This window comes from Coloeus monedula, assembly GCF_965178545.1.
Source record: "Coloeus monedula genome assembly, chromosome: 6".
NCBI lineage: Eukaryota > Metazoa > Chordata > Aves > Passeriformes > Corvidae > Coloeus > Coloeus monedula.
The window spans coordinates 60,702,853-60,727,303 of NC_138786.1; the positions used below are offsets into that span (position 1 = coordinate 60,702,853).

General features: G+C 42.7%; 1 protein-coding gene across 1 annotated transcript; it reads right to left on the reverse strand.

Moving 5' to 3' along the window:
• Positions 1-1,950: 1,950 nt before the first annotated feature.
• NAA30 (N-alpha-acetyltransferase 30, NatC catalytic subunit) lies at positions 1,951-23,181 on the reverse strand. The gene is made up of 5 exons (XM_082284518.1): positions 23,149-23,181; positions 21,943-22,872; positions 14,412-14,535; positions 12,329-12,384; positions 1,951-5,432 (listed from the first exon to the last, which is right to left on the reverse strand). Exons 2-5 carry the CDS (start codon positions 22,867-22,869, stop codon positions 5,295-5,297), a joined length of 1,245 nt encoding a protein of 414 aa, XP_082140644.1. The 5' UTR covers positions 22,870-22,872; positions 23,149-23,181; the 3' UTR covers positions 1,951-5,294.
• Positions 23,182-24,451: the final 1,270 nt, after the last annotated feature.

The following is a 24,451-nucleotide window of genomic DNA, read 5'->3' on the forward strand; positions in this document are numbered from 1 at the left end:
TTGGAGCACACTTAGCTCAATTCAGGAGTGACACATCAACCTCTTTTACCAAATGCATCCAACTCCAAGGGCTCATTTGTTTGTTCTTGCTGATATTAAAGACTAATTTTGATTTTATCTAAGAGCCTTTTCCATCCCTCGGGAGGCAGCCGTGGCAACACGAGAGTATTCAATTAACTGTGTGCTCTAAATTACTCATGGAAAGGAGTGTGTTCATGTGGACAGGGCAGGGATTTTCAGGGTACTGTCTGGGAGGGGGTTGCATGGCTAAAATATAATGTAATATAATATAATATAATATAATATAATATAATATAATATAATGTAATGTAATGTAATGTAATATAAATAATTTTTCCAGGAGCTGGGCTTCAATCATCTTTATGGATCCCTTCCAACTCAGGGTACTCTATGAGTCTATAATATTACTATTATATGTAAGTAATAACTTCTGCTTTGCCTAAATCTTTCTCACTTTAGCAAAGCTGCTCGGTCATCTACTTTTCCAACCTTCTTCTTTACTGGCATTTTACAAACAAAGAAAAAGGGAGCAGCAGGTGGCATCTTGTTACAGATAGAAAGTAGAAACCAGATATTATTAAGCTCCTGTATTAAATCTTTAGCCTCCTCTTTGTCACCTTCTCTCAGTCTTCGGCACCTGGAGAGAAGTGTTCACTTCAGCTGAAAGTAATTTTTCCTGTCCTGCTTTTGCTTTTTTTTTTTTAAAGAAAATGCCCCAAATCAAGGCAATGGCTGGTGCAGAAAATAGGAAAAAAGCATCTCTCAGAAAAGTTAAAAGGTCAGTTTGGACATTTTTTGCTGATGCTATCACAGGGTTCAGTTTTGATTGATAGATATTTTTTTAAGTCCAGGATGGAACTCATGGTGGATGCAGAGCTGGAATTTAAATCTGTGTCTCCCATCTGGAGGTTACTCCAGCCACCTGCAAGGGCTGAACAGCTGGAAAATCATTCATTAGAAAAACAGAATCACAGAATGGTTGGGGTTGGAAGGCACCATCCCTTCCCAAACCCCTGCCACGGGCAGGGACACCTTCCACTAGCCCAGGTCGCTCCAAGCCCCATCCAACCTGGCCTGGAACACTGCCAGGGATGGAGCAGCCACAGCTTCTCTGTGCCAGGGCCTGCCCACCCTCACAGGCAGGAATTTCTTCCTAATATCAATCTAAATCCATCCTCTGTCAGTTTGAAGCCATTCCCCCTTGTCCTGTCACTCCATGCCCTTGTAAAAAAGTTCCTCTTTAGGTACTGGAAGCTGTAAGGAATCCTAAAGGAAACTGGAAGGAGAAAAGCCTTGGAGCTCCTGGCAGATGAGCAGCAGTATCTGGCAGGTTGGTTACAGCCCTCAGTCACCTGCACACCCCTCAAACACACAGCCACATGGGCACCATTGCTGGCAAATTCCCAGAGCTTCAGGAGCCTGGACATAATAGTAGAGGGAATAAAGCTCAAAGTCCATGAAAAGTACTTTGAGAGAATTTTAAAAGTACATTTTTTCAAAGTACATACAGAACTCCTCTGTATGCTTTAAAAAGAGTTCTCAGCATTGCAAGGGCTGCAAGCAGTTCTCAACTCTTGCTTACTTGCAACCAAAATAACAAACCCCCTCCTTATCTCCCAGGAAAATCCAGAGTGACTGTGTTAGTCATGACTTAACAGCCATAAAAAAATGACCCATTTCAGTTCAGCTATGACACAGATGTTCAGATAAATGATGTTCAAGATGCTCCTGACACAGGAAAGGAAATTTTAAAATCAAGTAACGATAGACAGTTTTCTCTAGTAAAAATTTCCCACCATTTCTCTGTCAATCCCAGAATGGTTTGGGTTGGAAGAGACCTTCAAGACCACCTCATTCCACCCTGCTGCCATGGGCAGGGACACCTTCCACTGGATCAGGCTGCTCCCATCCCCATCCAGCCTGGCTTTGAGCAAGTGTGTATTTGTATTTTGTAGACAAAGCAAAACAATCATTAGAACATTCCCATTGAAAAGGAAATAGATAAACAACTTAACCATTTATTTGACTGCATTGTATTTAGACAACTTGTACATTTCGTAACCCCACTGTTTTTGTTCTCATCAAAAAGGATAAAGGGACAGAAGAATATAATCCACTCAAAACAGCAGTCCAGTATTTTGAGATACACTTGCTATTTTCATAGATGCCCACCTGATACCTGAACTCCAACATAGGTTGTAATGTTTATACAAGACCTGAAGTTTTGTCAACACAGCACTGAGTTGTAGCAATGTCTTGCAGTGCCCTGAAAAATAGTTTGTGACGTACTACGCAACACCAATTCGATGATGCTTTGAAGGTGATGAACCTGATCATTTCTTAAAAAAAAACAACATAATGAATGCAAACATCCAGACTGACATGTCAGCCAGTAGCAACATTTGGGCAAATTTAAATATAAAAGCAATCACCTCCTTAGTTAGATTTGTCAATGCAAAAAGGTGAGGGGGAGAGGACTGTGTTTAGCAACAGACAGGAGAAATAACCAACGTTTCCTTGCTAGATTCTTTTTGAAAACCTATGCAAATTCAAGGCTTCCCACTTGATTTCCAAATCCCAAGAAGTACAGAGAACAAACCTGTTTCATACGACCCAACACATGCAGCTTCAGTGTCTCCTGCAGTGAACTCTGACACAGCAGCCATGGCAGAACCTTTTGGGCCATGAGCTCTTTGAAAAACAAAAAAAAGAGAGACCTGCACCTATTTTGCTCAGTATTTTCAACACGGGCATGGTAACAACCACTTCTTACAATAACCAACCAGAATTGTATTTGAAGTTTGCTCCAGAGGGATGTTTTTGGCAGTGAGGAGGGATTTCAGCTCACTTCCAAGTCGGCTTTTGAATCTGAAGACACCCATGGCTTAAACATTAACCAATAGAAAACTTGCCTGTCTGGCTCTGCAGATTGAAACCCCAGCAGACACACAAGGCAGCCCAGTTTGCAATTTGTGATTCAAGCCCAGCAGCTGCTTGCAAGGTCTGAAACCTCCCTGATCCAGCTCCAGGGCAGTCCCTACATCCTGGACCACAGCTGAGGGAAACCTGACTCAATGGATTGGCTACCAACATTTAAGTCTTAACACTGATCGAAACTGCTGAAAAGCCACCTAGAAAAACTGGCAACCCTGAGGGAGCGGGATAACAAGAGGTTTTATCGTGTCACAAGGCAGCAGTGGCTACACACAGGCTTTAGGCTGAGCTCCAGCATATCCTGGCAGTAACAAACCCCATTTACACCGCTTTGTCTTGGGCACCCTTTAAAGATGAGTTTTCTTTACTGAGGGGAACAGACCCCTCAAAAGCACAGGTGGTATCTACAAGCAGAAAACTCAGCAGGGCCAATTTCCATTAAAAATCTTTATTTTCAAATACAACTCATGATTTGTACATGGTAAGAAACGTCCATCACCATGTGTGATTGGTCTGTGCAAAAGGCGGCTTTGCTCAAATCCAGTTTTCCTGCACAGGGCTCTTTTCCAAATGATACTGGAGGTAGGGGTTTTGTTGGTTTTGTTTTTAGTGTACAGTAATTAGCAAAAACAAACAAAAAAACCCCCCAAAAAGCAACCCCACGACTCAAACCAAACCCTAAAAAGAGGAAAAAAAAAAACCCCAAGTGTAGTAAGGCAAATCTGGAGAATTCGCTCGATTCCACGGGAGTGGATTCACTGAGAGTTCATCCTTGTGATCCCTGTATGGACCATTCACATCGGAGTTGGACTTGATCCTGGTGGATCAACTTCCAACTCTGAATATTCTGAGATCTCTGATTACAGAGGTGCTTCCACAAGTCAACTAATACCTTTATTTTTGTCTTTCAAAATGAAAAAAAACCCCAAAAACCAAAAACCAACCCAACTGATTCATAGACCTGGGCTATGGAATCACACAGAACAGGAAAGCCTCGACACTGCCATTACTGAAAAAATTGATGGGTATTGGTAAAACCTATGTAAGCCCAAGCAAAGAAAGGGAAAAAAAAAAAAAAGAGAAAAACAGAGCAAGAGTGAATGCAAGAAAGAGACAGAATTCCTTCCCCGCTGCTTTGATTTTAGAGGGGAAAAAAATCCCCCAATAATTTAGCTCATGTAAGTTGAGAAAATGAGAGCAGCTAAAAGTGAATATGATACACCTTGAAATTTATTTCCAAGACCAAGAACCAAAGATTGAAGCATTTTAGAACACTGAAGCAAAGCAATCTGAATCTGAAAAAAAAAAAAAAAAAAAAGTTCCAACTATCTTAAAATAGCTGTTTCTCAGAGCTTCTAGCAATAATTTTGATTAAATAAAAATCATACCAATTTACATTAATTTTCTATATCTTCTTTTAAAAGAAGTCCCTCACTCTTTTAATGAAAAAAGTGCATTCAAACCCAGCAGAGATTCACTGGTGCCACCAGGTTCTTTTAGCAGCTACTCAAGGTTTTCAATTTAGCTTACACTTCTTGCTATAAGAAGGGCCTTCCAAACCCTTGTTTGGGAGAAGTATCCGAATTATAAAAATCTGAAATAATTTATTATCAAATCCAGAATTTAAATAAAAGCAGATTTTTTTTTTTCTTGCAAAGACAATTGAAGAAAGTAAAAGAATAAAAGCATGCACTTCAAACTTAGAGGTGAAGACAAATATACTTATCTATACAGGCACTGGCAGACGCAATTTAATGGTTACTTGTTGTAACACACACCCCACCCTACAATACATTTTTTCATTCACTAATCACTGAGGTACCAATATTTAAGAATGGAAAAATTCAATATTGAAAAATAAAACCTAAAATTGAAGCCTTTTTTCTTTTTCTTCTTCTTCCCCAGAAAACTATGGCAATTTTTGTATGAAATGTTAGTATACTTATAGAATTTTACAATCTACATTGGCTTTATTTTGAATTTTCGGGAACCAAAAGCGGCGTTCCCATCCAGGTTTCTCTGATAAAACGTTCACTGTGTGGATGTCCTAAAGAGTCAGCAGACTTGCAAATGAATGAACATATCTTGGCTATCACCTGGCACATCTGGCTGGTACCAAAAGGACTCGGAGTCTGAGACAATCGGCTTTAATTCGGAACAAATGCGCCATGCCAAAGTGCAACGAATGTGTGCGACACTCAATGGGACACTGACAGGTTTAAGAGCTGCATGGAAAGTACTAAAGTCCACCTTGCAAAGCAATTTGGGACAAATTGCATTGCATGCAAAGGACAACTCTGCGCTGCTGGGACGTCGCTTGCTCGCTGGGATGGGGTCTCCTAACGCAGCCATAGTTTCAGACGCAGTGCATCCACTCCGTTTAAATAGTATCTGAACAGCCTCTTGTCTCGCACAAAACCAAGGTTTTCATAAAGTTTCAAAGCAGACTTATTTGTGATTTCTGTTTCCAATACAACCTTTAAGGGAGAAGAGAAATAAAAAGAAAGAAAAAAAGCGTGTCGCGTTAGTCAGCAGCTGCAAATACATGATTGCTGAACCAATTCCAAAGGTTTTATTTAAAGGTGCATTTGTTAGCAATGAATGGAATTCATTTCTTCTTATCTTTACTTAATTAAGCAATATTTCCACATTAAGCATCCATTCCCACATTAGAAAAAAATATAATATAGCAATTCATCCACAACTGTAATTGTAAACAACATACAAAGTCTTTAGTTCTTGGCTGTAAACAGTGTTTCAGTTCACCACCTCATAACAGGGTAAAAAACACAGCAACAAACAAATCCCAAACAGCCTCTGTCTCCCAACATCCTCCCCCCAAAACCCAAGCCACCAAACAGGTGAGGGTCCAAAACATACTTTGAATTAGCAACTGAACTTCTGCATGTAACAGGAACTCGGCACACAAGGATTTACTCCATGATTTAATATCTTTGACCCCTGACTCGTTTGAGTTAGACGTAGATAAAAGCTTCAGGTTGACACCAGCTGTCAGACCCAACATTTGCAATCATTACTTGTGCTCAACACAAGTATCACAGAGTGGTCTGGGCTGGAAGGCACCTTCTTCAAGACCATCCAGTTCCAACCCCCTGCCATGGGCAGGGACACCTTCCACTAGACCTGGTTGCTCCAAGCCTGATCCAACCTGGGTACCAACAAATACCCCAAACCCAAATCACAGTGAACACCAGAAGAATAAGCAGATTTTTCCATCTTTTTTCCCCTGTGTTTTTCCCCCTGGAAAGACCTGTCAGAAATAACTCAGACCAAACTCAAGTCCAAGAGAAGTCCAAATTAAGACTCAAAATTGTCTCAGAATTCTCAGTAACAGGCAAAAAACTACACTGGCCTTAATACGACATTAATTACTAAACTTCAGAATTTTTCAGAATAGTTTCTCTCTCTCTTTTCTCCACATGCACTGAACAGAGCTCTGCCACAACTGGCAAGCCCCACACCCACTCCACATAATAAAAACTAGTTCTGCCTCTTTACTGGTGTTCAATTCAATTATTTCAGGATTTTGCTGTTAGGAATAGATCATGGTTGCACAAGAACACAGGCTGAACTAACAAGCTGACTGGGCTCCATACACCCCCTGACAGTCAACATCCACATATTAAACAGGAGCTGATGGTCACTGTAGAAAGACCATAGAATGAAAATACAGGACCAAAATTTAGCCTGGGTTTGTAGAGCAGTTTAAGTCCATCTACTTTGTGGTCTCTGTGGCCTCACTGCCTTCAGGCACACATTCCCATTCCTCCTGGCCTCTCCTGCCAGCTCTCGAGGGTGGTTCCTGAGCTACTTCCAAAGCCACCTGGCAGAAAACCTTTCCTTTTTCTCTCCATGGGGTTTGTTTTCTGCAGTCTGAGGAGTGGCTAAGCCAGTGTGAAAGGGGGAGGCAGCCAGTGGTTACAGCAGACTATATATCGAGTCAAATATATTCATTAAACGGATTTTTTTGGATTTTATTGGAGGTGACCACTCTAATCACTGGCTGCCACATTCCAATGCACAATTCCACCTGTGCTTCTCAGTGTAAGGATGCTGAAAGAACAATAAACCTGGGGATAACAATCCAACGAACAATGTAAGGCTTGGAAGTAGTTCATTACAAAAAGGAACTAAGAGTCACACATTGAAGTATTAATCATCAGAGTTCTTGAATAACAGCAGGGCAGTGCTGTAGCTGCACACTTAAGACAACCTAATTCAATTCTTAGTCTTGTGGCAAGAATGAGAGATTGCATTTCTGTAGTTGGCATCTCCCAGAACATTACTAGCAACTCCTGTGAGCTGATGGAGTGCTCCTAACATCCTTCATCCATTAAAATGGATAACTATTCATCTGTAACAAATTATGGAAGTACAACCATTTTGCTGGAGAGGGCTATTTCCTACACATTGTACAACTCCTTAATTCCAATTTAAACAAAACATTGAAGCCAGAGAAGGAATCTGACCTGTGTAAATCCACCGTGCAGAGGATTATTTATTTGAACTCTCAGCTACAAAGGGCATTCACTCTCTCAAATGTTCAGTAACCTGGCAGAGTGATGTAACAACTCTCTATTCAACTGCAAGCTCCAACACCTTGCAATGCTAAAACACTTCCAGCACTGCAGGTGACTGAGCTGAAGGGAGTGGTTAAATGTTGAAATACAGGTTTGTTGGAATCTCACTACCTGAGTGAATGCTCATCTTGAAAGCAAATGCAAGAGATTTGCTCTGGTATTTCTAAGAAGCCTCAGCACAATGAAAAGTAATTCCCTGATCTCAACATACTGCAGCTGAAGTCATATTTCTGTTCTCTGAAAAGGAAACACAGGCATATTTTATTCAGATTTCATTAGCTTCCTTTGGTGAAGAATGCACTTCTTCCTGAGTGAGATTTTCAATTAAGCTCCAAACCTTACATTGTTACATGTATTTCTGCTCTTGTGGGTCGATTTTGTTGTACACATATGCCTGTTAAATCCTCTGATAACAGAGTAACACCCCCTCCCCAAGGGCAGCAAAGCTCTGATTGGATTTAACAGCATTTTCTGCTCAAGTTGCAACTTCCTGAAGGTTGTGACTTTATCTTAAATTTCATAAACCTAACATTTTAGCTCAACTCTAATTTTAACTGGGTTTAGAAGCAAGAAGATTTCTATATTAAGGATGGAGTGCAATGTTCCTTATTGCTACATTTTCATACCTCGAATTTATTCCTGAACTGAAGCCAACAGGAGTGGTCAAGCTTTCTCGCTGCTTCAGTTCAAACTCTGAAGGAACTCAAGTTTAAAAACCAAGTCATAGAATGGATACAGCCAAATCAAATGAAGAAAGTCCTCTCAGCACTCACAGAGGAGGTTGCTATTCTTACTCTTAAGTTTGGCATTCAAGTCATGAGGGCTTATCCAGTGTCCTTAATCAATTTAACTGCCTTAACTTTTAAAGAGAGGCAGTACCCAAAATACAACACTTCACCCTTCATATGATTTGTAGATTAAGGGAAAGCTAAAATATCAGTAATTTTATGATTTCAAATAGGATTCCATAAAAATACACATTTCATTTTTACTAGTGTGGTACTGAATTAAAATGACAGACCTACTAGTGTGGTCAAACAACCCACTCTCAATCACTCTGAAGTTTCAATGGGAATTCCCATGAGAATTTGTGGTTCCCTTTTATTTTCTACATTTATGCTTTAAAAAGGTTTTTGAAGTCCCACTTACTGGAGCCTTATTTTGATTAGTTATCACTTGCATGGTACATTATTTCAGTAATATGAAGTGAATGGATTGTATGCAGATTCCTCAGTCATTTGTTACAGATGAAAAACCTGCATATGAACAACTTCTCCTTTCTAATTGTAATTAAGGGATGTAACAGTTCCACAGGATGGGTCTTCAGCTGTAGAGTTTTGGGAAATAGCTTGTCAGTAAAAACAGTACAAAAAGCAGCCAGACACCCACCTTGCTGCAGTTAGCACATGCTTTTCTTTTTTAAACTGGAAAAAAAATATTTCCAAAACTTTGCAGTTGGAAGTAAAACTATTCACCTTCACCTGATTTATTTCCATAGTTCTCCTTTTCTATGCAACGAGCCCACAGTTATCCTAAATCACTGTGATCTACCAGAAACTCAGCCCACTACAGTTCACTACCCCAAATATTCCCCAAATATTCAAATTCATTAACATCAAATACTTGAGACTCAAGTCACAAAGGTAAAAAAAAGGTAAAAATCAGAGATCCCTAAGTTTTGTAATGTTATATGCAGACACTCCAGCTGGAAGCTGCTGCCAAGTACTTTCTTCAGGCCTGAAGGTTATTTCTGGTTCAAGCACCCACCCCCAACACCAGATCACTTCCCTGGTTTCTATTCTAATGTAGGCCATGGCCAGCTCCTCCCCTCTACACAGATTCCATTCCAGGCAATTCACCTCCTCACTCCACAGCTTCCCCAGAGAAACCACCCCTGTGGAAGATACTGCATCCAGCAGAAGCTGCCTCTTAGGCAGTGTGCTGACCACTGTAAATCACTCATTCCATAGGCCTGGCTTAGTTTATTCCCACTAAAACAGCTTACAGGGGAAAAAAATGTCCTTAAACGCCAGAACATTGCAGCATGCTTTGAAATGCCACCTATCAGTAGTGATTTGTCAAGATTTTAATCTGTGGTGTTGTACAAATCCTTTGTTTTTCAGGACTCAATGCTGGTAACTTCAGAAGTCCAACCTATGATACTTCCAAAAGCAACACATTGAGTGAGGCATTTATCAGATTATCTGCCACAAATTATTAAAATTAAGTCTATTTACTGCATCTATTCCATAATTAGATTGAAGGGAAGAGTTTCCAAGCAGCCTTTGGAAATTTTTCACGACACCCACAGCTGCATATTCACATTTTTAATCCTATTCCAAGCAAGTTTCAGAAAATAGCATTTTGTTTTTAATTGCACTCCATCTTATCTCAAAAAGCAGTATCTTTTCATTTTCATCATGATTCTGACTACATTACAAGATGTAGAAAAATACCTTAAGAGCAGCAGGGATGGTTAAACTATTTATACATCTCACACAGACAAACTGTTGTGATGCACTACTTCATATTTGATGAGCTTTAAGCATCAATTAATCAGAAACTGATCGCCTGACAACTGTTGAGAAAACTGGTGAGAGCAAGAATCAGGCAGAGCTTTTCATGTGTGCCTAGTTAGATTTTTCATATTCTGGTCTGACTGAAAACTCAGCACTCCACCACAGAGTACAAGTAACCAACATCCTTATTTTGCACCATTTTGGGTATGTGGAAGAAGCCTATGCTTGGTGGCAAAGAAAAAAAAAAAAACCATAAAAACACTGTCTGTTTGGCTGTGGATAACCTATATGTGGAAAGAACAACATAAATAAAAATAAGTGTGGGTGTGCCTCTGCTGATGGTGCAGAAAAATCAATAAAATACTCTGCTTGTATTCCATGCTCCCTAAAGGGCTCCCAGTTCAAAATTTAGTGCCAGCACAAGACTCAGCTGGTGCAAAAGCCCCCCAAAAACAGAGGATGAGTTTGGAATCATCATCCACAAACATCACTCCCAAAACCATGGCTGTCTCCATCCAGCACACCATTCAAGGAGTCTGAATTGTAGTGCCTTTGAACAAGGAGACAGAATCTGAGAAATGCCCTCTGCCCCTGATCCAAAGCATTTATACAGCACCAGAGATGGAAATCTGTGACTAAGACTTAATGAGGCCTCAGTGCAGACCTGCAATCCTTATCACATTTATTTCATGTTTATGAGAATAAAAAACAGCAAGAAGGGCTCTTGGATTAGTATGACATGGTAAAAGAAAAAGACAGACACAGAAGAGGTCACTGTTAGAGATCACCTGTTAGTCCAACCTAGAAATGAATTTACAGGAGAAGTAGCACACAGACATTCAGAAATTATACAGTAATTACTGCAACTCAGAGCCTGAGTAGAAACAGCCAGTTCTACTCCTGACTCTCTAATAACAGTGGGCAATTCACTCCCCTTCTCTGCATCTCACTTCTGCAGCTGTGGTGTGAACAGTGTGACCCTGATCCTCAAGTATTTTGTAATTTTTTTTTTTAATCTTGAATAGTCTAGAAATGGGAAGTCAATGCAAGACCACAGTGGAAAGCAATGGGGAAAACAAACCAACCAACCTCTTTTTGCTTAGTTCAGTGTAGGCAAGTAGTACCTTTACAGGAAAGCATTTTAGAAACCATGATAGAAGCAAGAAGCCAAAATAAAGAACTTGAAAGAATTACAGACTGCACTGTACTGCTCAAGTACAACACAAATTAGAAGGTGGGGTGAGGGGGCAGAAGACACCAGTAAGCAGAGGCATGAAGAGATCTGAGGGGAAGAATAAATCTCTCAATGAATGAAGCCAGAACACAGGCAGGGGATGCTGCAAGAGGCGAAACACAACAAGTGGAAAAATAAACAGGAGTATGTGCCAGAAGTCCTGTGACACCAATTGTAGCTTTGCATAAGAAACTTCCCCACGGGGCAGTGGGACAATTGAGGGAGCAGTTGAAGAGAGATAACAGAGATCAAAGGCTCATTAACTATGACACAATGAAATGACAGTGCTCACCTATCAGGAACAACTGCATTGTGCCAAGGAGCTGGAAGTTAAAGGGACAGATAACCTGGTTGAGGAGGATGGATGGATGCAGGAGGAGTTCCTCAGAAGTTAAACAAGGCACATAACAATAGAGTTGCGCTATATATATATTTATATTATGAAAAAAAAAAAACAAAACCAAAACAGGAACTGTAATCTGGTAAAAGAGTAGCAACTTTTAGGGCAGGGAAGTTTGCCAGTGATTCAGTGACTCTCCTTCCATGTCTGTGTCATCATGCTACCCCACTGCAGCTCTGTTCTGGGCAGTGTCAGAACAGCCTGATGAGTGGCTGTGATAAATCCACACTCTGCGGCAGCACAGCACACACTGTTCTCGTGGCTTTGTGTACTCTGAAGGTATGGCAGGGCTACACAGGACATGCTCATCCCACTGCTCAGCTGCACCTCAAACTGGGGCCCTTGCATGGAAATGGGCCTGAGTGAAGGCTGAGGCAGTTTCACAAGGTAAAACAGCTGAATTTCAGCACTTAGGGCAAATTTACAAAGTCCATCTCCTATTTGTGCCAGACTTTTTTTTGAGGTTGTTTTCCCCTTTTTTATAAAAGAGCTTCTTACCAACTTATTTCCCACCTAAAAAAAGTCCTGTAGAAGAAAAACCTGTGAAAGGAATCCACATACAAGAGAGTGCAAACGTCATTTCATTTACATTATGAAAGTTTTGATTATAAAATCTTACCTCATCACAATCTCCTTCAACCATAGCATAAATAGCTTTCTTAACCAAGTTTGTACCTGAAACACAGATTTCAGTAAGTGTCAGAGTTGCAGTGCAAAAAAAAAAAAAAAAAAGCCAGTTTATATATGACTAATGTGTGCTACCTACATGACATAAGATCTGGGGAAAGCAGGGAGGAAAGAAAAACAAGGAGTTGCAGTCAAGCTGCAGTCTCAGGTTTGAACACTAAAATAATCTGTGAAGTTATCCAGAGACTCAGCTCAAGTGCAAGATTCTTGTAACACAAAGATATTAGAAACAGGCTGCTATGCTTAACAGAGTGTTATATATAGCCTTCCAAGATGTGATTCATTCCTTTTTGTTGCATTTAAAGTCAAAATCTGCTGGCATGTACTTGAAGGACATTCATCTTCCAAGGGAATTTCCTCTTACTAAAACAAATACTTCTATTAGTAACAGAACTTACGAAACCACTGTTCTTATGGCTCATTCCCATTTGGGTTTGCTAGTATCTAATAATATCCTTGAAGCCCATCCCTTCCCCTCAGTCAAGCATTAGTTTAATTTTTTAATCATTATTTTTCATCTATTTCACAACAGTTCTACAAATGTAATATCCCTACCTGTCTGTAGAATTGGGGTGAAATTGAAAGTTGATTTCAAAGTTATTAGTGGAAAAAACTGCTGTTCAGTGAAATTGCATAAATCTCACTTCCATAAGAAGGCTATGGAAAAGGAAAAAAAACCCCAAGGAATCTACAGAATGTTTTAAAATCTTCTCAAAACTTTAATCAGTTAAGATTTTTCATTGAATGTTATGATAAAACTTCTACATTTAAAGCAGATCTTCAGATTAACAGCACGCTTTGAGAAACAGCGAGGTGGCAAATGTAGGAAAAACTCAACATATATAATGCTAGAGTAAGCAAGGCTTTAAAGACAAATTCTATGTATGTAATTCTAATTTAACAAACTGACTAAAGCGAGGGAAAAGTCTTGCAGAGACCTTCATAATAACAGCATTAGTTCTTATTTACTTATGAATCCAAGCACCTGCAATTAAATTACGGCAGACTCCTTCATGACTCAGCTAAAAGGAAAGGAGAGACAGTGATTTCTCAGTATCCTTCTCCCTCTGCTCCACTACAGAAACCAACAATGGCTTTTGAATTGCACTGGGAAAAGAAAAAATCTGCACGTGCTTGAACAGTTGTGGTAATGTGTTTTTTTTGGAGGGTTTTTTTTGGAAGAGAGCAAACACAATGATACATTCTGCAATGGATCACTGTATTTTTCAATTGCAATAATTTTCTGTCTTTAATCACAGAAGTATGAGCCGTTCAGTGTGGATGAGTGGTGAAGCACAGTTCTAAGCTTTGGAGCTGACATCTACGTTTAGTTAAAAATACCTTACAAAATGTAATTTCACAATAATCGGCACAAAAAAATTAAGTTCCATAAGAACAGATATTTAATTAAGCCAACTTAGCTAACTCGTGTTAGAATGAAAATCCCTTCACCAGAGCAAAACTGATCAACGAGGAAGGGCAAACTCCCTGCCAAGAGTGACTTCTTTACCTTGTGACTTCCCAACAAAACAGATCTCCATTTCAATCCTTCAAATAACAGTACACAGCTATTTTTCTTCCCTGATTAATACAATAATGAGCTCCATACATTCTCCCTGACGGGTAATACATGCATAATTTATAGGGGCAAGTCAGGAAATAAGTTCACTGTAAAAAAGGAGCCTGAACACATGGAAATAAAGTGATGAGGGCACACACAAAACCACGAAGCAGTTCCCACTGCTGTTATTTGGCAGTGGTATAGGCAGAGGTAAGGGGCTTCTTCTGCCTGCCTTTCTTTTTAGCCTTATCAGATCCCAGGTGTGAACCTCACAGGGCATTTCAGGTTATTTTAACAAAATCAGAAAAGCCACTGGGGAGCTCATGTGGTTGAGTAAGGCGGGGATGACACACAAAGCATCCTGAAGTTCAGTTCAGCTTAAATCTTTATGACAGCTACAGTTATCCCAGCTAGAGGATTTAGGGAAGAAAGAACAAAAAAAGGCTATTCTTACCAATTCCTTTTCTTCTGTATTTGGAATCCACTGCTAACATGGCTATATAACCTCTGCGGAACATCTTTTTGTGCATATCCAGCTTGCAGACGATGGCACCTACACACTCCTCACCTACCATGGCCTTAAAGACAAACATACACGTATGGAATTCTCAGTTTGGCATCCACAGTGCTACCAAAAGCAGTAAACCAGTTCATTTTTTAAGTGAAACAGCCACGCAAAATATGTTTGTACAAAGCTATGAAAAGGTAATGACACAAATTTTAAAAGCGTCTCCAAAAGTATTACTACGATTAAAAGACTTATTGCTTTATTGCATCCCAATTAAATTCCAAGTCAATTAATGACCAATGAATTATTCCTGGAGAGAACCACATTATCATTTCACAAAGTCTACAGGCAAGACCACGTGTGATTAAGGGGAAATAAATAAAATAAAGTAAAAGACCAGGTTAAGGCATAAATTACCCTTTCATATGAGCTTCTGCAGAGAAAAAGAATCCATTCGTGTTTTATAGCGATCTGAATTTTCCTATACAAGGGCTGTGGTAGATAACATGCTTAATTTTTGTCTGGTTTTAATGTCAAGGCCACAAAGGATCAGAGAAAAGCATTGCTGCATTTAATCTTTAGACACTGTCGTTTTCAGTCATATGACACCCGGAGAACAAACAAAAAAGCACAGTTAATTTCACACATTTTAACTATTGGGAGATTTCGTTTGTTAAGAGCTATGCACTGGCAGTTAATCCCAGTGGCATTGTCACAGTAACCGTGGTCAAGGAGACGCAGGCATGCTGAAATATTAACAAGAAAAACCCCAAAAAGGAAAGGACCCAACTCCTCCCCAAACACTCATCAAACCACCTGCACACCCACTGTGTTCACCAAAATTTTACCACGAAACATATAAGAGAAAGGAAAACTCATGTTAACTGAAGGATTAGGCAGCATAAGGGCTTAATGACATTATAACCTGCAGCAGTAAAACTGAGTAATGCTGCAGAGTGGGACAGCATCCAAAGGGAAAACAAATTCCTGTGCACTCAGGAAAGATGGGCAGAGATAAAAAGAAACTCGTAATTTTACATATGGGCGTGTGAGTGGATCCAGAGCCTTTGACAGACCTGCAGGGGGACCAGCCTCGGGCTCAAGTGCAGCAGCTAAACCAGGACTACAGCACATGATTGGCACTAGCATGTGCTGGCACAAGAGCTGCTGGATAATCCAAATTTACAACTCTAAGACATGTCAAATGAAGAGGACCAGCTAGAGCCAGTACTGCCAGGCCTCAGAGCAGCCCACCTGTGAACCCAGAGCTCACTTCTCCAAAGTCTGTGCTATAAACTCAACCACCTGAACCTCTGTGCACAGCTTGTAGGCTGAAACCCCATGGATGGAAGAGTCCTTCTTGCAGGTCATACTGCAGACACAGTCTCTTCACCCCAGAAAGAACAAAGTCTTTGAGCATCTCCACCTGGATGGTGGGTTATTAACCAAGCCAGCTGTCAACCAGGAGCTTCAGCAAAGGTGAAATGAAGCAGCCAAAAAAAGGACCAGCTGCAGTTCCATGATCCTAACTCCATTTCTAATATAGCTGAAGCAAATATAACTATTGCTAAGTTTTTATTTGGCAGGAAAACACATTTCAGCAGAATCCAAGAACAACCCTGAACAATCTAACGAGTGGTTTTTAAAACAACAAACAAGAACTGTAGCATGATCTACTCTGGACTGAAATACAGAGCCTCTAAGCAGTCTTTCATTTGTTCCAAAACACAGTTTATTCCACAGAAAAGAGGAGCTGTGCCTATACTCAAACGGTGTATGCAAAGTTTCAGCTCAAGGCAAGTTCTGTATCTCGGCTCAGACCTGAGAAAAGCGGGGAGTTAAATAAAGAGTATCATCAGACAGACTGCTCAGAACATTGCTATAATTATGCAGAGTACCTAGATGTAATCTTATACCTCACTAAAAAAAAAAAAAAAAAAAGCACACCACAAACTAACATGTTATAGTTGTGCTTTGCCCTGGAGTGAACACGTGCAAACTGTTGATCCTAACAGTTATGTGGAGAATTTTTACGATGTATATATTTTTTTACACACTTCAGGAGTAGTGACAATCTAGACACTACATATCTGAGCTCTTTCTTTTTCAGGGCACATTTCAGAAAAGTTATATTCATGAATCATATATTTAAAATGCTAAATGAATAGCAAAGAATTTTGTTTCAGTGATCAAAGAAGCAAATACCCACTGGTTTTACCACTGTTGCCAGAGAGCTGAATAAAGAATGACTCTGTTACCAGTTTCTCTAAAACACTTAAATCTATTTCTGTGTCTTTAGGCAGGTAAGTTTGGCAGTGAATGTACAGCTGTTCCACTCACAGAGGGAGTGCTGCATTTCCACCTCAATTAGAGGGGGTTTTGTTGCCTTTCCTCTTCTTTCTCCTTCTTTTCAACCTTATCTAAAGCTGGAAAATGAACCTAAACCGTGATGTGAAACTTTGCAATTTAATTTCCTGCAGAAGGTTAAACTGTGCAAATAAAAAAAATCCAGACTGAAATAGGGAGAGTTGTGAGGAAGGAGGAAAAGTAGCTCCCACAGAACACCATTTAGGAAAAGATAATCATGGGCCAAATTTTCTTTTCAGGTATACGAGAGTACTTCTAAACATGCAATTTTCTACAAACACAATTCAGCCTAAGTCACTATTACATATTATAAACCCCACAGAGTACTATAAGATTTACTCCAATACTAGGTTATTAGTAGCAGGATTAACATACATGAATCTAAATCCAATATTTGCATCAACTTTGTTCCTATGAATAAGTTTAAATGTTTAAAACAAACCAGATTTTAATATACTGGAAGAGCTAGTAGAGAAATGCCTGTAAATCAGCAAGAACATTATTTTTCACAGAATTAATCAATTTGTATTAATTTCATTATCAAAGATGGCATTGTGTCTGTCAGCCACAGTCTGAGTATGCAGTTAATATCCAGATCCTGTGACTTTTGTTTAAAGGAGATTAAAACAGCCAACTAGCCCCAAAAGGGAAATATTTTGCAATTCAAACGCAGCAGAACCTGCACTGCATTTTCCTTTCACACCTGCACCAAAGTCCATCCCAAAGTATCCCAGCCACAGCTCTGTATGAACTGGCTCACATTTAGGGATCATGTTACCGAATGCCATTAGAGGATACCTTTAGGCTAATGGTTTTAACCTCACGTCCAGCGCTTCAGCCACAGCTCTTCCTGATACCTGGCAAATCATCACATCCCCGTTTCCACTCTACGAACCTGGCACCAGCAATTCCCTCCTGTGCAAGGAACACCCTCTGCCACTGCTGGAATAACTGCCCTGGCTGTTGTCACCGGCTCAGGTGCTGCAGGGACTTCAGCTTTCACAGAGCCACCAACAGTGAGAGACTCTCTGAAACTGTGATCACTCCGAAAAACAAACTGGAATACAGAGTTTGCAAATTCTCCTGCAAAACTTCTTCCTACGTCTGCCATGAGGCCAGGAAGACTTCTCAGACAACCTCCTAACTTTTCTGGTTCTTCCTTTACGCCCCAGTTTTCCACAACTTCAGAACAGGGATGATGTCTTACAAGTCTTAATTTCAACACACCGAGACTCTTGAATAAAATCCAATTTAAAAAAAAAATGCAAAGCATTAGTATAAAACAAGACTTAACTGCAGTCATTTAGGATTTACAACACATTTAAAACCACTTACATGGAATTAATAGGTTATTTTTAAACTTGCGAAAGTTTAAATTATAAATGCTGCTATAGCTAGTGGCAAAGTTAAGAACCCAATAAAAGCACAGATTTTCCAGATTTTTCTTAAAAGGCAGCTGAGTGGTACAGTGAATTACAGGAGAGGTTACAACACTCAGCCAGAACTCTGCTTTTATTACGTTCTGTCTTATCCAAACTCTGGCACAGTGCAAGGTTTCCTAAGCTCATCTCTCCCACGCTAAAGGATTTTGAAAACAAGTTTCTGAAATATTTAATTTATCAGTCTGAAATGCAAGTTCTAGAACTTTAACACTGCTAATACTAGAAGCTACAAAACCACTTTAAAAGAAAGCTACAACTTCAAAAATGCATTTACAATCAATCCATCTGGGAACAAAGATGTAGCAGTGCTTAAAAATACTTCACATGAAACACAAGATGCCCCTTGCCCCTGTCATTTTTTGGCAGAGGAGTGGTTATCATTTGAGGAGAAACTGGGCTGACAGAGCTTCTGAGAAGAAGTAAAACCCAGGCATTTACTGGGCACTCACACCTAATACACAGTGCAAACCTGCTCTTCCAAAGACAGGCAAAGCATGAGTTTAAGCAGAGAGCTGGAGTTTCATAGAATCACAGAATCCCAGAACGGTTTGGGTTGGAAGAGACCTTAAAGATCATCTAGTTCCACCCCCCTGCCATGGACAGGGACACCTTCCACTGGAAGTTTATGGAGAAAAAGGTTATTAGCTGGTTATTACCACAGCCCAGATACTGCTAGAGTGTAACACCTCAGCACTGAGCAGTACTCCCAACTTGCCACCCCTAAAGTCAGGGAAAGACTTATGTGGATAAATTTGACGTTGAAATTAACTGGGCTTTAAGATTTCCAGTATCTCCAGGTCCTTTTAAAGTGGAATATTAACTTCTTGGGTGTACAGCTAGGAAGTGGTTTGAGCCTGAAAAACACTAGTGACCAGTCAGGGTTGGTCCTCTGCCTTCCCTCCAGCTGTGCACTCCCACCTCTTCTCTTGCACCAGTGCCTGTGACATCCTACAGGAATATATCTGGAGCTCTAAACCAACAGATCATCACCCTGAAATATCTAGATATACAGACATTTACAGGAATATGCTGGTCAGAGGGGTATCTTGGCTCCCAGAATCAGAAAAACACAGGGCTGGCACAAGGCAGGAAGAGGGAGTTGGAAGAGAAAGGAAAAGCAAGTGGCACCCTGGGCTGCACCAGCCCTTAGAACAACTGGGCAACTTGCGAAGGCCAAGGCAAAACTCAGCAGGTTTCAAACCCATGCAATAAAGTTAATAATGTTCCCAGAAATTAGCTTTGCACTGTCAGAACAGGAAAATGATGTTTTACATGGTTCACTGAATAAAATATCAGAAAAAGGTAAATGCTGATTATTTAGGGAAAATACACATCCCATCCTAAATTTCAGTGGTGTCAGTCCTTTCCTCTCCCTGTGAGAGGAAAGAAAAGGTGCCCAAGACAGCACAGGGAGGACAGGTGAATATGCTCTGGAAGATTTTTTTAAATGGTAATGGTGAAATCCAGTAAAGGAATTGACTGAACCCTTACAGACCTTTTTGCAAATACAATCAAATCATAGGCTAACCCCTCTTCCCAAGACAATCAAAACACAGCCAAAACCTGAAACCAGAAGGGCATGGGGCCACAAGGCTTTTAAGACAAATGATTGTGTGAGATCAGGCACTAAGCTTCATGTTCACCATCCTGACACTTCTTGCTAATTGAAATATGCAGTCCCTGACTGAAGATAAATATTTAAAAGTGATTTATTAGAGAGAAGTAGTTCAGGAATCCATTAACTGCAAGAACAAATTATATTTTATAGAACAGAAAATCTTCAAGGCAACCTCTAAGAAACAAACCTTAAAAATAATAAAACCAGTCACAAAAACCCCAACCCTCCCCCCTCCACGAATTTGACGCAGCATGCTGCAAGACCTTCAAATTATTAAGCAGATAACAATTTGCTGTCTTTAGACATTCACAGCCATATATTATTCTGTACAGTTTTATGTACTTTACATTGTCCCACCTTCCCAAAAAAAATGAAGGCAAATACATTGAGTTCAGGAAAAGTTTTGTTGATTCTTCAAGGCTATCAAAAAATGAAGCTGTCATTACAAAATAAGCTTTCTCTTCCTTGAGTGATATCTTACACTTTGAATGCACTTATTAGAAATCATCTGTTTTAGTTGTCTGTCAAACAACTTGTCACTGCTGTTCTCACAACAAAATTCTCCAGTTATTCCCTGACAAAAAAAAAAAAAAAAACAAAACAAACCCATAACGACTGAAAGTCTAAACAAATGCATTGTGATCTAAGAGTATCCAACATTGCCTTGGCATTACCAGGGATACACCTGATGCTCAAAATATGGACTTTTGTAGTTCTTGAGCACTTTATTCTCAGTATGAGTTAAATCATTCACAGGCAGAGCTCAGTGTGCTCTGATCAGCATCCTTGTAATGGCAAACATGACTTTGCAACCAACAATGCTCTCCAATATTTTTTGTATTCTGTTTTGTTCCAGAAGGTCAGCTTTTTGCTTTGCTCAACTTCCTGTAATCCTACTGTATTCCCTTTGCAGGGTGTTAAGAGGCACAGTTGTGAAAATCCTTCTATAAACTATATCAATCCTGCTATAAATTATACCAGATCCTAAAACAGGAACATTCAGGAAGGTTAAGGCCAGATGGACTCCATTAGCCTCACCTCTTGTACTCCTATTCTATCAAAATTTCAGAGATACCCCTGAAATGAAGGGTGGCTTGGCTCTGGCTAAATCAGACCTTTCAGAGAGGTGTCCGGCCTTAATTAAAACACCAAGAGAGAAGAATTCATCATTTTCTTTAGCAAGGAAGTGCCACACACTCCCCTAAACGTTCTGTTTTGCAGCTGCAAGGGTTCCTATGAGTAAACCAAACACAGCTAAGCCCTTGCTATGCACACACACTCCTCAGACCAACTTCTGCTCAGTTTCATTTACCTGTGGATGAATTATCATCCTAAAAGCATGCAACTGAGACACAAGAAGTGCTAAACATTTAGGTAGGCAGGGGGGCAGCTAAACCAGCCTTTCAATAGTGCAGTAGGAAGAATACAAAACTAAATGCGTTGTTAGTGCAGGGAGCCAATGTGAGCAGCATGAGAATTCCTGCATGCTGCGAGCACTCTCACACCTGTAAAAGCAACACAGTTGGACTTGTCTTTCTCAAAGCAAGCTCACAGATCAAAAAGTCTACTAAACCTTTCACAGTACCTCTCCACCTATCACTTAACATTTATGTGCCAGCTCTGCTTCAGTCAGTTTTAAAACCACTGTGCAAGAATTACCAAGCAGTTACAAGGCATTAGTGGACTAAGTGCTTTCTTTTTTAAATCCAAACCGAGGAACTGAGACAGAATCATAAAATGAGGCTACCAAAGGTCACAAAAGTCAATGTCAAAACCAAGATTAGAAGCCCTGAATTCCTGGATCCTAGCCCTGTACTCAAACCCTTTCCCCACCACTTAAAATATGTGTTAACAAATGCAGGAACTTCGGGCACATGCTTTACTTATACATGCACAGGTCACAAGGGGACAGGTATTTCCAAAAAAGCTTGGCCTTATCCCACAAAGAGACTACTAAAAGTATTTCCACAAACGTCAACCCTTCCATCCTCTCCTCCCCTGCCCCAAACCACTCCCAACTCCTGCCCTCCCTGCTCCCTCCGGCACTTACCAAAAAGCAAAGTTGTGGCCAGTTGTGGATAAAATACCTATATGTGTAAATGGAGTAGGGTTCAGACAGATCTTTGGTGATCAGTCTCATGATATCGGGCATCTGCAGCTCTGACTCATACTGGACGTATCGTATCGTTAGGTCCTCCTCGGGCTGACAGTCCGTTCCCGAGCCTTTCAAACTGCAGGCTGCTGCTAAGGACCCGGAGAGTAGCTGCAGGGACTCCTCCTCCTCCTCCTCCCCTCCTTCATCCCCCTCCTCCTGCTCTTCCTCCTCCAAGCCAGTCTCTCCTGCCAGCCCATTGCGGGCTGCAGTCTTAGCAGCAGCAGTCGTGGTTGTGGCAGCAGGCTGGCTCCTGTCCCCTTTAGCTGGGGGAGAAGGAGGAGGAGAGGGTGCAGTCCTTCCCTGGGGAGGGAGGTGGTTGGCGTGGGGGGACGAGCAGGGCGCTGCGGTGGGGGGCGACGACTGCTGCTGTCCGGAGCCCATTGTTTTGCTGGCTCGCTTGTTCTCCAGCCCCTCGGGGGCCGCCCCTGCCTCCGAGCCGAGGATCTTGCCCTTGAGGGAGGCCCGCAGGTGCCGCAGCTCGGGGCTGATGAGGCCGTTGAGCTGGTGGTTGTGGTGCGGGGGGTGGTGGTGGCGATGGTGGTGGCGGTGCTGCGAGCCCCCCTTGCCGCCGTCGCTGCCTCCTCCTCCTCCTCCTCGCTGCTGCTGCTGCTCCCGTCCGCCCGCGGGTCCCTCCTCTTCCTCCTCCTCTTCGGCCTCCTCGTCCTGGGCGCCGGTGCAGGCGGCGGCGGCGGCGGCATAGGAGGTGGCAGAGGAGGAGGAGGAGGAAGCAGCCCCCCCTCCTCCTCCTCCTCCGGGGAAGGGGGAGAGCGTGTCCCCCTGCGGGGACAGGACGCTGCTAGGCCCCGGCGGTACCTCGGCCATATCCTACGGGAGAGACCGACACAAACTCACCGGGGAGGAGGAGGAGGGCGCCAAACCGAACAGGGGCGACGGGAAGGTGGAGGGGAGGCGCGGCGGCCTCACGGGCCGCGCTCGGCGGGGAGCGGGGGGGGGGGCGCGAACAAAGGCACGCACGGTGCCCGGGCCGCGCCTCGCCGCCCCGCCGCCCCCTCTGGCGGCTGCCCCGCTGCCCCCGCGGGCGCGGGCGGGGCCGTTCCCGGAGCGCTCGGGGCCCGGGGTCCCCCCGCTGCCGCCACTCACCGCCGCGTCTGGGCAGCTCCCGCTCCGCCGCCGCCAAGCGCGGCCGCCGCGGCCGTAAAACCCGCGGCCAGTTCCTGTCGGCCCTTACGACACTTCCTCCCTTGGCGGCGCCGCCTGGCGACGGCGGGGCGGGGCGGGGCCAGCGCCCTCAGACGGGTCACGGCGCCGGGAGCGCGGCCCTCGGGCGGGGACGGGGGCACCGGAGAGGGACACGGGATCAGGGACAGGGGCACGGAGTCACGGAACCAGCTGGGTTGGAAAAGACCTCCGAGATCGTCGAGTCCAGCCCATGACTGAACACATCCAGTCTTTGATAAACTCAGAATATCCTGAGCTGGCAGGACGGGCAGCGATCATGGAGTCCAACTCCTGGCCCCACGCAGGACACCCCAACAATCCCACCCTGTGCCTGGGAGCGCTGTCCAAGCTCTCTGAATTCTGTCAAGCCTGGGGCTGTGCCCATTCCCTGGGGAGCCTGTTCAGTGCCCCAGCACCCTCTGGGGGAAGAACCTTTTCCTGATACCCGACCTAAACCTCCCCTGGCACAGCTTCCTGCTGTTGCCTCGGGTGCTGTCACTGAGAGCGAGCGGATCAGACCCTGCCCCTGCACTGCCTCTCCTGAGGAAGCTTTGGCTGCCCTGAGGTCTGACCTCTCCTCCAGGCTGAACAGACCAGGAGTCCTCAGCTGCTCCTCATGGGGCCCCTCCAGACCCTTCCCCATCCCTGTGGGCTCCTCCGGATGCTCTGGAATAGCTTAGTGTCTTTTTCCTTCAACACCTCCAGGGACAGTGACCCCACCATCCCCCTGGGCATCCCATTCCAATGTCTAATCACCCTTTCTGTGAAGTTACTCTTCCTAATATCCAACCTAACCTCCCCAGCACATCTTAGGATCCTGTCTTGTGCTGTCCCTTGTTCCCTGAGAGCAGAGCCCGACCCCCTTCCCCGGCTGCCCTCTCCTGTCAGGGAGTTGTGCAGAGCCACAGGGTCCCCCCCTGAGCCTCCTTTTCCCGAGGCTGAGCTCCCTCAGCTGCTCCTCATCAAACTTGTGCTCCAGACCCTTTCCCAGCTCCCTTCCCTTCCTTGGAATCACTCCAGTCCCTCAGTTAAATCCTTCCTGAATTGAGGGACCCAGGGCTGGCGATGAGGCCTCAGCAGTGCCCAGCACAGGGGCAGTGCCCAGCACAAGGGACAGTCACTGTCTGCTCTGGGTTTTGTTTGATCAGCACAAGCCAGAGCCTGACCGGGCCCGGGCACTGCCCACAAGGACGTTTCCAGCTGTGTTTAGTCTGGGGACAGGCGC